Here is a 15937-nt window from a genome sequence, read left to right as displayed (position 1 = left end):
ATATATATGAACTTAAGAAACTCTTCATTAAATCACTTGGAATTTAACAAAATATTCATACTTTGAACGTATTATTAATCTACAGTATTAATCTATTAGTCCACACTATCTATTAGTCTGGAGATAAATTTGGCATTTCAGAAAGTAAAAATGTCATAAAAGACCTTTAAACCTTCTTCAGCCACCAGTACCAAGGTCGACACCATACTTAAGAGCATCGGCTATCTGAGTCATTGCCGTCTCAGAGGAGCTGCAGTTTACCCCTTTGACCTCAGTCTTGGCACAGACCTCATACAGTGGTACATGTGATGTGATGCAGAGTTTTCTTAAGTGCCTTACGCATCTGAAACTCCTTACAGGCAAAGCTAAATAAACTGGCTAAAGACAAACCTGGAACTCTCAGAGACACATCTTTAGTATCAAATTAAAAAATATACACCTAAGTAATTTAGGTTCAAGAAGGACAGTTTCCACTAAACAACACACAATACTAGGTCATCAGAAAAATGCATTTGCTAAAAATATTTCGAGTATTTAGCGGAGGGGGGGTGAAGAATTGGAGAGAAGTAGTAGCTTCTCAAGGTAGTTGGTACATTGTTTAATTCACTTGAAATAAAACAAAGAATGGTCACAAAGTACAAGCAAGTATAGTCTGATTTCTAATGTTAAAAAATAAATAAAAGCAGACATTCTGTAACCACTTGGTGATACAAGATTAGCGACAGTCGCATTATCAGAGTCACTCAATGAAACCTAATATAATCTTACGGAAATTAGTAAATGTTGTAGAAAAAAGTTAATACAGGGCCTTCCTTTATTGATCAAACCAGAGGTGCAGGTAAAGGCAATTATCAATGCTTCGATATCAGAAATTGGGAAAAGCAAGCCCTGCTTCCTTTCTCTGAGCCCAGGAAAAGGATGAGGGAGAAGCCAAGGGAAGGGCTCTGCCCAGCATCTCCCTGGAACAGGGCTTTTTACGCAGCATGAAGCACTGCCAGCTGAGAATGAAGAATCTTGTATTCAATGCCTGCCTAGATTTTCACTCTGCTTTGCCTCCATTGACTCCCGTCCCCACCCCCGGCCCCCGCAATCTTCAAAAGATCACTCAGAGCAGATGTTCTCTGCTCAGGAGGTTAACCAAGCCTCCTCACAAGCTTCCAATCCATCAAGGAACATAATTAACTCCAGGAGTTGATAGTTATCATCTATTCCAAACAAGCAGAGTATTTTAGCTCCTTTTACAGTTCTATCATATTGGGAGTAGAATCATTATTAGCTGATAGACTTCAAAATATCAGACCTACAAGTGACCTGGGAAATCGTATCACCAGGGCTGGAAAATTGTCCTGTTAGGTTAATTCAGCAGGTGGATGAGATTTATTTGGGCTGAATTTGAACACTTACCATTAGACCATAACACACATTCCATTTACATGCTGGGCCTCTAAGGACATAAACCTTCATAACCTCTGAGCTTTGCTAAGAGTATAAGGTGACTGAATTGAACTTGGATGCCTGAATCTGGAGTGGAGAGGTGAGAGAAAGCCCATTAAGTTCACGAGCCTTTAAAATCATGACAGGGCTATTTATCTGTGCCCCAGTATATATTTTGATACCATTCTTCAATAAGGGTTATGTTGTGAGGTGAGTTTATGCTGAATTGTACTGATTTTGGTTCTTTTGAGGCAAATGACACATAGGTTGGTTCCACCATTCAGTCTGTTCTTTTAATATTTCTGTTCTTACCTGATTTGGAAACGCCATCTGTTTAGAGGCTTGCTTTTTCTTCTTCAAATCCCTAAAGAATGGGCCACCCACCCCTCTCCCCATTTTTTTTTGGCTTTCTATCCAGCCCAGTATGAGTTTACTGAAAGTATTTTCTCAATATCTGAAAGTCAAATGGGGACAGATCTTATATATGTATATAATTTAGAATTTACATTCTCCTTTTCCAATTCATTATAAGCAGATGACAACTGATGTCTTCTATAGTACTTTAATAAAATCCTAACAACTGGAGTCTTAATTTACTAGGTGACAAAAACGGTATTTTTGAATTTCACATAACATCAATATTTGATGATTTGCCGAATGACAGAATTTTATTTGCAATTTTAATATGTTCCTTAAGATGCTTCTCAGTCTCTCACTCAGTACAAGATTCTCACATGTAACATTCACATCACTGAGCCAGTATGAAAGTTCCCATACATTTCTTACTGGCTTTGTGAGACACATGTTTTGGCTCATCCCTACAGAATATTTAAGCATACTAATTTGGGAAAACTACATAATAGGAACATTCTGAATTAGTACATCTTGGCTTTAGTGATGTGTGCTCGTTATCAGTTATGCCTCACAGTGCTATCACCATGCAGCATTATGTAGGACAAATTTAGGAAGTTTTTGACAGTCAAGATTAAGAGAACACATGAATCACAAAGATGAAAGGTCTATTTTTTTCTCATCAGCTCAGGGATCTGGTTTAATATGAGGCTGGCCTCCAAAGAAGACAAGCATACTTGCTAGTGGATGCAATCCAATAGACTCATCCTCAGTGTAGACCCAAATACCCGAATGGCTAAATACCAGAATTGATCTGGTATCTTGCAAGATATGCCTTTTGGCCATATTTCCCAGGGTATGCCGTTTCTACGGGGACCCGTCTGGAACCAAAATGGTCTCAGTTATCAATGGATTCAGTGAAGAAACATCTATTGAGCTCCTAATATCTGTCAGACCCTGTGCAGGCCTGGGGGATATGGAAAGGTGTACAACTCAGACACTGATTTCAAGAACTTCTCACTCTTATCAGAATAAATTGATGTTTTTCCTGAATACATCTCACTACTTTCTGCTGTGTATGAAAAGTCTAGAAGAATCAGCAGATGCATATTTTTCTCTACTCCTCTTTCATGTTTTAAAATATATAGTAATTTTGATCAAACTTCTTACTTGCCGTATATAACACTTTCACTGTCAAATAAAATCTTTCATTAAAAAATATTACCATACTACTTTATATTTTATAGTTTGGAGAAAAATCTAGTCATAGACCACACAACTCAAGAAGCAGTTTTGAATTACTATTATTCTATGTAAAGACTTTCCATTCTAACGCCTCAGGCCTTTTCCTTTCAGCTTAGAAACCCTTAGCTACCCTCATTTCCACCTTCACCAATGCTCTCACTATTCATGCCCAATTCCCATGACAGTTTCTAATTTTCCAAATCTCCTTGTATGCAAAATTCATCATTCATTGAACTGAATGACTTCAGGGAACTTCTGGCCATTACAACATCTAAACACTAAACCAATATCATTCATTTGCAAACTACTCGGTAACATTGGAATCCAACATAAACTTAATATGATATTAACATTAATATTTCTGCTATTATTGTCATCATAATTGTTAAGACGATGCAAAAATATATTACGGAGCTAAAGATACTAGATCCATTTCTAATACTGAATGCTCCTTCCAGTTCTAATATATAAACTGATAACAAAACTTGTTTCGTAAATGAGATAAATACTATATTGCTTATGGTATAAGACTACATAAATACCTAGCTGGAGATGGAAATATTTAGTTCTTTGTACCTTCCTTCCATTCCTTTATCTGGATTTGTGTTCAATAAAATGTTCTGCGTAACCCCAACCACAAAAGTATGCCTCAAATCTGCTCCCTCTGGGCCTGACAAAAGCCACACCTCCTGTGGCTTCTGGACTTACTTGCTGCTGAGGCAGCGTCTCAGCGAGTAGGAGGCCCCTCCACCGCAGGTGCGTGAGCACTCGCTCCACGGGCCCCAGGCGTCCCACAGGCCGTCCCGGTCCTCCTCGGAGCGTGCTGTCCTGGAGCTCTGGGAGAAACAAGAGGACGGTCAGTATAATGTCCTCGTTGAACCCTGAAACACGTGTTCTAAAGTGTGGGGGGTCTCTATGTCTGTACATGGTGGCCTTGTTGGGGATGAAAATGTGCTCAGATTCTCAGATCTTTCCAGTTTAATAATGTGTATATGTTTGGGGAGAGTGATATTTGAGTTTAAAGACCCTGGGCCATCACTGAAAGGGGCAAGGGATTGCACTCATGGAGCAAATGGAAAAGGTGGCCAGAAATAGGAATCTGGGTTAGAGGAAGATAAATTGCATTGAAGTCACTATTTTACCCAGGACTCATGAGTCTACTTTTCAATTTTTTGTGAAGAGAGAAGCTGCTCTCAGAGATGTTTCTGTTCTGAGAAGCTTGACATCTGCATGCCAGCATTGCTTTCCAAAATGTAATGTTCTATACAATTGCTCATTTTTTAATGAAACAGTGTCAGCCTCAGTTTCAGATTTGTTCATTAGAATAACTGTATGAAGTAACTTGACTAACACAGGGATTGCCTCTTGACAGATAGCTGTGCTTGTTATTGACAGGCTTCCTAGTAAAATCTATATCAACTGTAAGGAAAATGTTAGGTTCACATCTCCATGTCGTGCTTCACATCTCCTAGAGGAGATAAATATAAATTTGTGCCATAGTTCACAGAACAGGTTCTGGAGTTAGAAACTCTGGGTTTGGATATGGATTCTGTTTTTTACTAACTATGTGTCCTTGAACGAGTAACGTGTCACCTCCCCACACTTCAATTTCCCTTTCTGTAAAATGGGGATAATATAACCATACCACCACATCCACATGCACATGCATGGACACACATACACACACACACTAGAGAAGGATTGGTTATATAAACTTAGCCTAGGACTAATTTCAGAGTAAAGCACTAATAAATATTACCTTTACTTACTATGTCACTATAAATTGAGAATATGTCATATATGTATATACACAGTTGTACTTGCCTGCGCAGGCTGCCAAAACACAATCGCAGACTGGGTGGCTTAAAAAACAGAAATTTATTTTCTCACGGTGCTGGAGTCTGAAAGTCTGAGATCAGGATGCCAGCCTTGTTGACTCATGGTGAGAACTGTCCCCTTGGGTTGCAGGTGGCTGCCTTCTCCCAGTGTGATCACATGACCTCCACTTTGTGTGAGGAGAGAGAGAGGGAGCAAGCTGTCTGGTGTCTCTTCTTATAAGGGAGCTGCTCCCATTATGAGGGCTCTATCCACATGGCCACACCTAAACCTAATTATCTCCTAAAGGCTCCATCCCCAAATATCATCACATTGGGGGTGAGGGATTCAACGTGTGGACTGGGGGGAACACAACTCAGTCCATAGCAACAGTTCTACAAATAGCTGGTGTAAATTGTGGCCAAATTATTTTACTTAAAAAACCAGATGTGATACTCAAACATTAAAGGTGGTATCTTCTCATGTCAATCAAAGATATACATATGACAAATGTAAATATTTCAAACCTATTCAAAACCTGGCCTCAGAGAGTTATATCAAGGATTGTCTAACTAGTGCATGCTTTATTTAGATTTCTAAATCATTCATAAGGGACAGTGGGATAGATAACAGTAAGAGAGGGACTGTCGTCTACTCAGCCTGCGGCAGAATACTGGCTCCAGAGCTTCCTAGCTGTGATCTCTTTATGCTTAAGTTTTCTTATCATAAAATGGGGATAATACAGATCCCTACATGACTGAGACACTGTGAAGATTAAAATAGTTAACATATAAAAATCACATAAGGCAGGAACAACCCAAATGTCCATGGGTGGATGAATGGATAAATAAAATGTGCTATATTCAAACAACAGACTATTATCCAGCCTTAAAAAGGAGGGAAATTCTGACACATGCTACGACATGGATGAACCTTGAAGACATTACGCTAAGTGAAATAAGCCAGACACAAAGGACAAATATTATATGATTCCACTTATGTAAAGTCCCGAGAGAAGTCAAATTCATAGAGACAGAAAGTAGAATGGTGGTTTCCAGGAACAGGGGGAGGAAGGAATAGGGAGTTGGTGTTAAATGGGGACAGAGTTCCATTTTGAGAAGACGAAAAAAATTCTAGAGATGGATAGTGGTGAGAGTCGCACAACTATGCCACTGAACTACACACTTAAAAAACAATTAAAATAGTAAACTTTATGTTACAAACATGTTACCAGAGTAATATATATATATATATATATATATATACACATTTTTAAAAGCTAACAGGGCCTAAATAATAAACACTATAAAGGCATATACAATGGAATAGACATAATTCATTTCAACTGAATCCACATTCAATGTTAGAGAAAGTAAAGTGATTTCCCTCCTCTTCACCTGTGCCAGATTTTTACATCTATAACCAGAAATGACATTTCAGCAATGCCTTTCAGGTCATTCTAAGACCCAGAAGTATTTGGTTATAACAGTTTTTAAACGGGCCTTCAACATAAAGAACTTTTGTGCCCGGTGCAGGTGGGACTCATGCTTATTTCTCTCTTACTTTTAATGTGCTTTCCTCTTCAGAGTAGGCTTTTTTTTAAAGTGGGAACTTTGAATTGCATCTAGCAAGAGAAACTAAGGCAGAAGAAAATAAGGACTAGATAATGAGTTGCCTAAAAGCAATGCCCATTGCCTCTGAAACCAAAATTCTAAGCTTTTCTAATACGTTCCAGCCAACGTCTCTCAGTTTGATTTTCATCACATAAATGCAATGTTTTAATCTCAATATCTCAGAAACAAGGTTATAGATGCAATAAAAATACAATGAGCAATAGATTTTCCTGACCCCACTGTTGGAAATTTCAGCAACAGTGTCAGGCGAGATGATGGTCATTAACTATTAATTGACAGAGAACTAAAGAGCAACCATTAAATTCTGTAGGTAAGCCAGTGTTTCACTAGTAGGAGATTACCAGAAAAGGTCAAAACTGCATCTGATATTGAACTTGAGGGGAAAATCCATTATAAATCCCATTCTTATTGCAGCATTTATTTTACTTTTAGTCATTGGATGGCTAACAATGGACAATTGGCTCCTCTTTTGCACCAGCATTTCAGAAATCCAGTGAACATTGAGAGAAAAAAGGCCTGAGTCTTGGTTCTATAATCCTATGAAAACTGGCTACTTCCCTTGAGTTACTCAATTTAGAAAAAGTCTAGATATTTCTAGATCTTTCGTGCCACACGATGACCTTTGAACACAGCATTAATGACAACTCCTAAATCAATTATTTTCTTGTTGGAAAACTCAGCAACCAATCTCCAATTTCATCCATCCAATTCTCCTGGTCAGTTAAGAGGCTGTACGTCTCAGTCAATGTCAATTACATGTAATATAGATTGTGGCCATAGATCATTATGTACCTCCTAGGAATATTAGAAGAAGATTAGAAGAGCTGCTTTAAATCCATCAACCTCAGGATGGTGTCATTTTTCTCGCCATTGCTGGCTTATCTAAACATGGTTTTCATCTGATAGGTTTGCGGTTGATTTCAGAGCCAATTGCAGCAACCAAGTCTCAGGTGAACAGCTTTAAGCCTGACAGCTACAAGTAGTTACACACTTTGAGTAATTACATGAAGCAATAGCTCCCTGCATCCCACTGCCCAATAAACACTTAACCTTAGACTGACCTCCTATGTAGCACTTTATCTAGAAACCTCTCTCACTGGAACCTGGACAGGTTATCAAGAACTTATGAAAGATGTTGTAGGATGAAGCACAAATTAGCAATAAAAAGACTCTGGAGTTATATTTGCTCAGAGACACACATATACAGAGTATTTGGAAAATATTTTTTCCAAATGTTGTAAGAAGAGGTCAAGCTATATAGAACTAAATGAAAACAAAAGTAGGTGCTGAGGAAATGGATGATGGGTTTTTGTAAAATCGAAGTCATATAACAGATGAAGTTATATTATAAGCAAAGTGTTTTTCAGACATCAACGGATCCTCGAAAGTAGCAAAACAGGTTATGAGACAAGGCAAAGAGTGGTTCTTACTATTTCAAGATCAGCAAGAAGGCACCTGAGTCTCTGGTTTTCCTCTCCGCCCAGACAGACAGCATTTAGCTTAAGCCATCTGGAAGTGTGTATGCGACTGTACAAAATGGATGTCACACACCTCTAAATTAAAAAGAGGGGCAACTCCTCCGATGATGAGAGAACCATTTTTCCTGTGGCGTGCCCAAGCAAAGTGGAGAAATCCATCCACAGAAACATCCTGTCCATGTACCAAGCTTTGGAAATGAATCTGCAGATTCCATTTTTAGCTCCCCTACACACATCAGGTCTCTATAAATCTTATCTAATCCTTGGCTTCTTTAACTACTTGGAATACTGGTTCTGCCGCCAACTGTACGTGGTAGGGGTTGTGAGTCCCTGCTCCTGAGAGCTTACAGCCGTGAAGCAGTAACTGGGCTCTTGTAAAAGTCCATTAGCTTTTTGATGTACTGTCTTAAAGAGCAGAGTGTGTGGAGACTGAGGCATGTGCCTTCCCAGATATTTGCTGCTGGCTTTGCTTAGGAAATTTGGATCATCTGGTTCTTATCACAGCTGCACTGCTGGGGGATATGATGAACTGCCAGTGACACAGTGCACGGTCTTTCAGAGGCCACTGCATGAAGCCTGTCCCTTGCTACTGAGGAGAAAAGTCAATTCTATAACAGCGTGTAAAAGCTATCCAGGCTATGGAAAGACTTTTGGGTACCTGTCTTCCTTTTTCTTCCACTGTGCCTGTGCACGCATGCACATAGGCATACTCCTTTCACATTCCAGTTACGACACCTAATTGCACCACCTAAGCCTGGAGGGTCGATGGTGAGGAAAAAATGCTGGCATTAAGTACCTATGTGCCACGAAGTGCGCCAGAATTTACACAAATTACAGGATTTAATCCTCACAACGAGCCATGTCAAGTCGGAAATTATTTTTTCTATTTTACAAATAAGAAAATTGAAGCTCAGAGAGCTTGAACAACCTGGATCGTGGTGGAGAAAAAGGACAAACTTGGGCGAAAGACAGACTTTATTAGTCATATCCCAGTAAACTTGACTTAGGCACATTGTCAGATCTCTTTGAACCAGAGTTTCTTTATCTGTAAAATGGGAACATTGATACTTCTCTTACTAGGACTATTGTGAAGATTAACTGAAAGAACATATATTAAGTACCTAGTGTAGTTTCTGGCATGTTAGTTTTAACCATTTCATCTCTCCACTCATGTCAGGAATACACCATCCCCATCCCAAGTCACAGAGCTAGTACCTGGTCGAGCCAGGCTTTATATCCACATCTGACCATCTTTTGTGCTGCCTACCTTCAAAGTTTGATTTTCCTTTCCATTTTGAATAGCATTTATCAATACCTGAATTTTTTATAGAATGCAAGAACAAATGTTGTTGCTTTTCTTTTCAAAAAATTATTTTGTCCTGAGAATTCTTTCTCAGTCTGGGAATAACAACTTGGTGATGGAATTAAGACAGCTTCATTACTTTTTAGGAACAAAAACCTGACTCTGCTGAACGTCAAACGCTTCAGTAAGATTTTCATTTCAGAACTCTGGTAACTTGATTTTTTTGTATTCTATCCAAGGGCAAGGCAGGATCGCAGCTCATCTAGGAAACTGCTAAAAACCTCTAGGCATTTGGGAAAGCTCTACCAGAACACCCTTTCACAGCCAGCTGAATTAAAATCAATAATTGCTGATATGAGCAAAGATTAGCATTCAGGAAATTTGCAACTGGTCATTGAGTATTTTGAGTCAGCTTATCTCAAGGAAAGGCAGAGTAAATTACTCCATCACTGTCAGTTTCTATTACTTTAAAAGTACAAATTTAGCAAATAGAAATACACTGCTTTGTGTTAATACTAATAGAATATTAATGTAAATATTACTATATACTTCTTTCCTATAGAGATTTGAAACTAAGTTTGGATAAAAACCTATACATATGTATATATATGTGTATACATATATATGTATGTATACTATGTATATACATATATATCTGTGCATATAAATATTTTCCAGACACACAAACTCTCTCCCCCTCTATAGGTATACAAGATAGAAAGAGAGGGAGAGTGGGTGTGTGTGTTTGTGTGTGTGGGTGTGTGTCTGGAAGATTTAAAGAGAGTTTGTACTAGAAAGAAACCATCAGTCTGGTTTTCTTTTTCCACTGTAATAATTTTCTTTCTAATAACAACTATAACAGCCAAACTCCCGAACCTAGGGGCTGCTCAATTAGGAGTAGAAGGCTGAAACTGGTAATGCCATTTCTTTCACAAAAGAAAATTGGACAATGGGAGAATTGTATTTTGTAGAAACGGCAGTAATTTAAAAAAAAATCACTTATTCCCCTAGCTGTGCTCACAGTCATCATCTTCTTGGCCCTCGTGTTGTAGGGTTACTTTAAAGCCTTTATATTATTTCACCTCAAGGGTGAAGCTTAAGCCATTTTACCTGGAGTTCTAAAAAAATGAAGCTGCTCTTCCTGGTTGCTATTTTTTTCTGTACTTAGGAAGAAAAAATCTCCGGTGGAAAATAATATGTAGGCCAAGCACCAAGGAAAAGAGTGAAGAGTCACCTCCTGGGGCTTCCACACCCTTCCACTCCCCAAAACAGGCATATTTGAAACACCCCCTCAAATGAAATTCCTTCTCTGCTCTTTTTGTGAATTCCTGACCTCCCGGTGAGCCAGTTAGAAGTCTCAGTTTCCGTTTCCATCTAATCTAACTCAAGCTCTGTCCAAACTGCGACTCCAATAAACCATAGATACTTTCTGCCCCACTGGCAACTTTTGCTGAAATGCATTTACAAAACATCTGTAGAAGTAACGAAACATCAGAGACTCTGGAAAGCACATGTTGGGGTTTGGAATCATGGAGAAAGAATTCCTGACAGAGAAAAAGCTCACTTTGTGACTCGCTGAGGAAACTGGAAAGCTGATAAAATAATATGACTTAGAGTTTGATGAACAACAACCAAAATTATAACAGAGAAGTTGGAAGAAAGACTAATTTCATGCTACCGTCAAGTCTTTGGTTTTAGGAGAACTTTCCTAACTCTTCTGTGGTTGATCATGGTGCCACCCGAGCCAAGAAAAAAGTTTGCTGAAATAGTTCTGAATGAAGTTCCACAGGACTCCAGCTGTAATTTAGGGTGTACGTCTGTGCTCACGATCCGGTGCTTCTCTCTCAAGTGCCAGTCAGAAATTGCGGGATGAATGTTCGGAATTGAAATCTAAAACATTCTCTCTGACTCAACATTATATTTTCTTCTTCTCTACATTCTTGCTTCTACTTTTGCTCACATTAAATTCCCTTTACCCAGAAACACTAAAAGAATGATAAGTTCTTACTATCTCAATATTCTGCTTAATCTCATTTATTTGATGTTCTATCCAGGTGTTATCAATTTGCAAGAATTCGTACAGAATAAATTAAACTTAAAATAAGACTTAGTAGCTCTTCAGGATTATCATTTTGCATAACAATTATCTTCCCAATTAGATTGTAAACTCTTCGAGGGCAGGGATGATGCTTTCTATTTTTGAGCTATCTACAGTTATCACTGCAATAATTACTATGCATGTTATCTAGAAGAAAATGTAAGAAATTTGAACAAATATTTAATGGATGGTGAAATGCTCTGGAAGTATGTTTTGTTTTAAATCCTGGATTACTTGTTTACTTGTCGTTTGTTCCTAAAAACATACATAAGGCATGGAATAAACACAGGAGTGGGGTTGGGTGGAGGGAGAGCAAAAGAAGCAGGGAAGTGGGGGAGGAGAGAGAGAGAGAAAGAGGGATCTAGTTACTGAAAATTTCCAAGTGGTTTCAAGTCTGGGACTTTCTTCTTTTCTTCAGTTCAAATATGTACCACTCCCCACCCCCAACTCTTCCACACTAGGAGAGGAATTTTGTCAAAAACACTGCACCTGTAACTCAGACACACGTTTTAAAAAGCAATAGCTCTCTCAGTTACCATACCTCTGTGTCTTCAACAGATAAGATTTCCCTCTGGTTTTAACCTGTAGCTGCAGCTGTAGGTAGAAGCTTGAATAACTGGAACAATTTTGCAAGTTTTGCAGTGTGGGAGTAAATCACTTTGAGGGCCTACTTATGGTCCTGATGATACTTTTCTATTATCATGTAAAGCAAACCAGCCAAGCATCCTAGCAATCCAGAACAATCATAATTGCTTAATGTAGACTCATGCCAATAATCAACAGATTTCTTTAGCTTCTATACCCCACTAGATGCTCTCAGGCCAGGAAGCCTTGTAAGTAAGGCATAGATGGCAACCAGCAAGTTGACTAGCTGCTTTGAAATGCCTGTCTCCCATCCAGCGTTACCATTTTCCACAGCTCCTTTCTTGATTCTCAGTGTCTACCAGTAACTGTCTATCAGCCCCAGAGCTCACTACCCCACAGCCCTCTACCTCTTGGCTTATGGAGGGAACTCTTGCTTTCTCCTGAATAAGTTCCACTCCTGCATGCTTATGTTTCTGCTTCTGCTCACTTCCCTGAGTCCAGCCTGGTGCAGCAACACCCTTTAGAGGATTTATAATTTAGTGGGGGAAGTAAGATAAAGATCAACAACAACAACAAAATATTTGACTGCTCATCCTCTACATTTAATCAGACACCAAGTCTTATCACTTCCATTTCTGAAATGCCTCTCTCTTCCATTCCCACCCTCTCCATTCTTACTTTCACTATTTTCACTTACGTTCAACCTTAATTCTGGTTCTAGTGTTTGGTGACTGGCATTTTGCAATAGGCTTCCCATCTGATTTTTTTACCTTCAGCCTCTCCTCCCACTGGGCTAGCCTCCACACTCCTGCCAGTTATCTTTCTAGAATACAGAGCTAAGTTGTTCACTCCCTAAAAGACTTCCTATGGTTCCACTGCCTATAGCTGGTGGCATCTACTAATAGATTCCAGATGGGCCATGAGGACTCAAAGCTGTCTGCAACATTTTGCACATACATGTGTTGTTATCATACTTCTGGAAAGAGGATTCATAGCTTTTGTCAGATTCTCCAAAGGTTAAGAACCACTGGGTATAGGATAAAGTCCAAATTATTAGTGTGACATACAACACCCTTCAGAACCTGACCCTAAATCAATGTTCTAGACTCATCTCTGCTGCTTCCGATCACTCGTGTCCTCTGCTCTCCGGTGACTGGGCACTGCTGCTCAGTCAGTCAGACTGCCTGGGGACCTCTGATACTCTTTTATGATCTGCCATTGCCTACGTTTCCCTCTTCTCCACATTCCTCACAACTTTTTACTTTCTTCGACTTGTGTACTTCTCCTACTTTAACATGCAGCTCCAACGTCATCTTCCAGTGAAACGTTCTCTCATCTCCAGGTAGCATCACTCACCGCCTCTCCTGTGTCTTTGAGCATATTGCTAGGACTCACACCCGTGGCTGTTCTAGCATTTCTCAGCCACTGTTCTGCAGTTCCTTGTTTACACATCTATCCTGAGGGACGGACTGTGTGCTTCCTCAGGGCCATGACAGAGATGAATATGCCTTTGTACCCCCAGTGCCTTGTCGAACACCGGATATGTAATCAGTCTCAGTGCATATTCGTTGAATGAATAATTAACGCAAGGCAGGCTAGGGCAAGTTGTAGTCGAGTATCTAATTCATAACGGCTGTCAGCTTTGTCTCATTCATATACATTCAGATTCTCTAAAGACAGATGGGGAATATATATAGATATATGCAGAAGCTGCATATAAGCAAGGGAATGGAAGAGGAAAAAAAATTAATCTGACCCATGAAAGAAAAAGACAATCACATTTCTGCTTACTCACATGCCTTTTTCTGTCAACTTTAAATATACTCAAAATGTTTAAAGCTGAAAGATGATTAACCTGTCACATCTTGCCTTAATCTAGTCTAACCCAAGTCCTAGATGTCTATCTGCCAAAGAGTCCTCATCAGTGAGTAAATAATGTCAGTCTTTCTGCAACACTTGGGATGCAGGGCTTTGTGGAGAAGAGCAGCTGCAATTACGAGAGAATGCAGATAGGCGAGTAATGGCGTCCTGACTTAATTAAAGGCATAGGCCTCTACCAATAAAAACGTAAAGAATATTCATTAAATTGTATTTTCAAAAATGCAAAAATTAGTACAGTAGAGATAACCATAGATCACGGAAAAATTTAATGTTGAACAGAATTAATCAGGAAAAATGACTTGCTAGAAGCAAGTTTTGATACAAGTTTTAAAGTAAAGGTTCTGAACTGGGGAGAAAATATTTCCATTAGATTCCATGTAAAAATAAATCCCAAACTTCAAATCATAGCACTCTGAGGTTTAAATGAAATTAACAGAGGCAAAATATTGATATCAGCCCTTGAAGACAGGGACTATGTGATCTCCAGCTTTACATCCCTAATCTCCAACGCAGGGCTTGATTCAGAGATCAATACTCAATGGGCATTTAGTGTTCGCTTGATTTTTTTATGAGCACTTTTAACTTCAAAATGTTTCAGAGAACGGACATGGATAACATTGACGGCAAAAACTCCTAAACAGGGAGGCAGGCTGGGGACCAGGACTTGGCTATTGTGGTCTTTTGGGTGATTTAGGTCTCTGTGCCTTAGTTCAGTCACTTCCACAAGAAGGAATTTGGGTCAGATACTCTCTAAGACATCCCTAGCCATAAAAATGTCTACGGTTCTAAATTAGCCTATCTCATTTAAGCATATTTACAAATCATTTTTCCCTCCTGTAAAATAAGTCATGAACATTTGCTTGACTTAACTCATAGGGGTGCTGTAAAGATTATTTTAAAAATAAAAGTGCTAAAATATGAAAGTGTTGACCAGTATAATTGCTAAACAAAATTCAAATAGAGATGATCCTATTGCTTCAGCTATAAGAATCATTTTATTAAAAAGTAATTCTTGAAACAAAGAATCTCTATTTGCGATTCCCTTTCTTTACTAATTCAATTAGCATCCAGATTCTCTGTCAAATCCTAGTGAGTTCCAAATAATAAAAGAAATGCTAAATTATACTCTGCCCTTTATATTGGTAAATGTGTACTACTTAATTTTGAAGATCAGTAAATACTTATAAACAAAAGTTTCCCAAATGATGAGATAAAAGTTAGCTTTATGTGATGGTTTTCAGTTTCTTCCTATCCAAGTGTTAAGGAATAATGTTTTTTTTTCTTATGATGTTCTACTAATGACTATATCTATAATTTTCATGACATAATTTGTTTTGTATCAAAACAGAAGCTCTGTTATTGTGGTTCTCTACTGGTATAGACAATAGTGGTCATTTTTTTAAATATTCAGATTTCCAGATATATTTTTAACATATTAAGTCCTTTATCAGTAACAATTGAGAGTCAGTTGCCTTGGGATAGCTTTTGTTATAACTACAACAGTCAGGACAAGCATTCTCTAGCTAAATAATTATTCATTTCACAAACATAATAGCCTACCATTTCTTTTTAATATTGTGCAGAGTGGATTGTAGTGTAAGTCCCTGATTTTAAATCACGGCAAGAAGGACATTGGTCTCTAAAAGAACTTGTCTTTCTTGGTCAATTATAATTTGTCATCGTTATCTGTAAATAGTATAGACCTACTTGTATTGAGATGGAAAATAATATTGGTGAATAGAGACATATATACCAGGCGTCTCTTCCCAGGTTCCAGTCAAGTTCATCAAAAGTATTTATATTTTGAGCTGGCTAATTTCCCTCTACTGTTAGCATTTTAAAATCATAATCGAAAAATATCATTCGGAATTGTATAAATGGGAAGTAATATAATCTTCCACTCATTTGTAAATTAAATAAGAATGTCAAGAAGTCATTAGTGAAAGCATTTATTAAATCTTTATTAGCAGATGAAACATAATCCATTTTTTGTGATCCTTGTGAGCCCTTGTCTGACCCTCAATGCTTGATAAAGTAGAAACATGGATGGTTTCTCTGAGAATTTCTAAAACTTAATTTTTGCTTTCAGTGTGCAAGCATTTTGAGTCTGTCA

The 15937-nt window shown here is 38.4% G+C and overlaps 1 protein-coding gene across 3 annotated transcripts in view; it reads right to left on the bottom strand.

Annotated features, from left to right (window-relative positions):
- Positions 1–15937, bottom strand: part of ADAMTSL1 (ADAMTS like 1) — a 362288-nt gene that overhangs the window by 331028 nt on the left and 15323 nt on the right. For all 3 annotated transcript variants that reach the window (XR_006889167.1, XR_006889168.1, XM_046664981.1), the window contains exon 2: positions 3739–3866. Coding sequence is in view for 1 of the 3 variants with exons in the window: in XM_046664981.1 (XP_046520937.1) it covers positions 3739–3866 (128 nt within the window). In the remaining 2 variants the exon portion in view is untranslated. The remainder of the gene's footprint in view (positions 1–3738; positions 3867–15937) is intronic.

This window comes from Equus quagga, chromosome 6, assembly GCF_021613505.1.
Source record: "Equus quagga isolate Etosha38 chromosome 6, UCLA_HA_Equagga_1.0, whole genome shotgun sequence".
NCBI lineage: Eukaryota > Metazoa > Chordata > Mammalia > Perissodactyla > Equidae > Equus > Equus quagga.
Note: the sequence above shows the minus strand (reverse complement) of the source record. Positions and strands in the feature narration are given on the sequence as shown.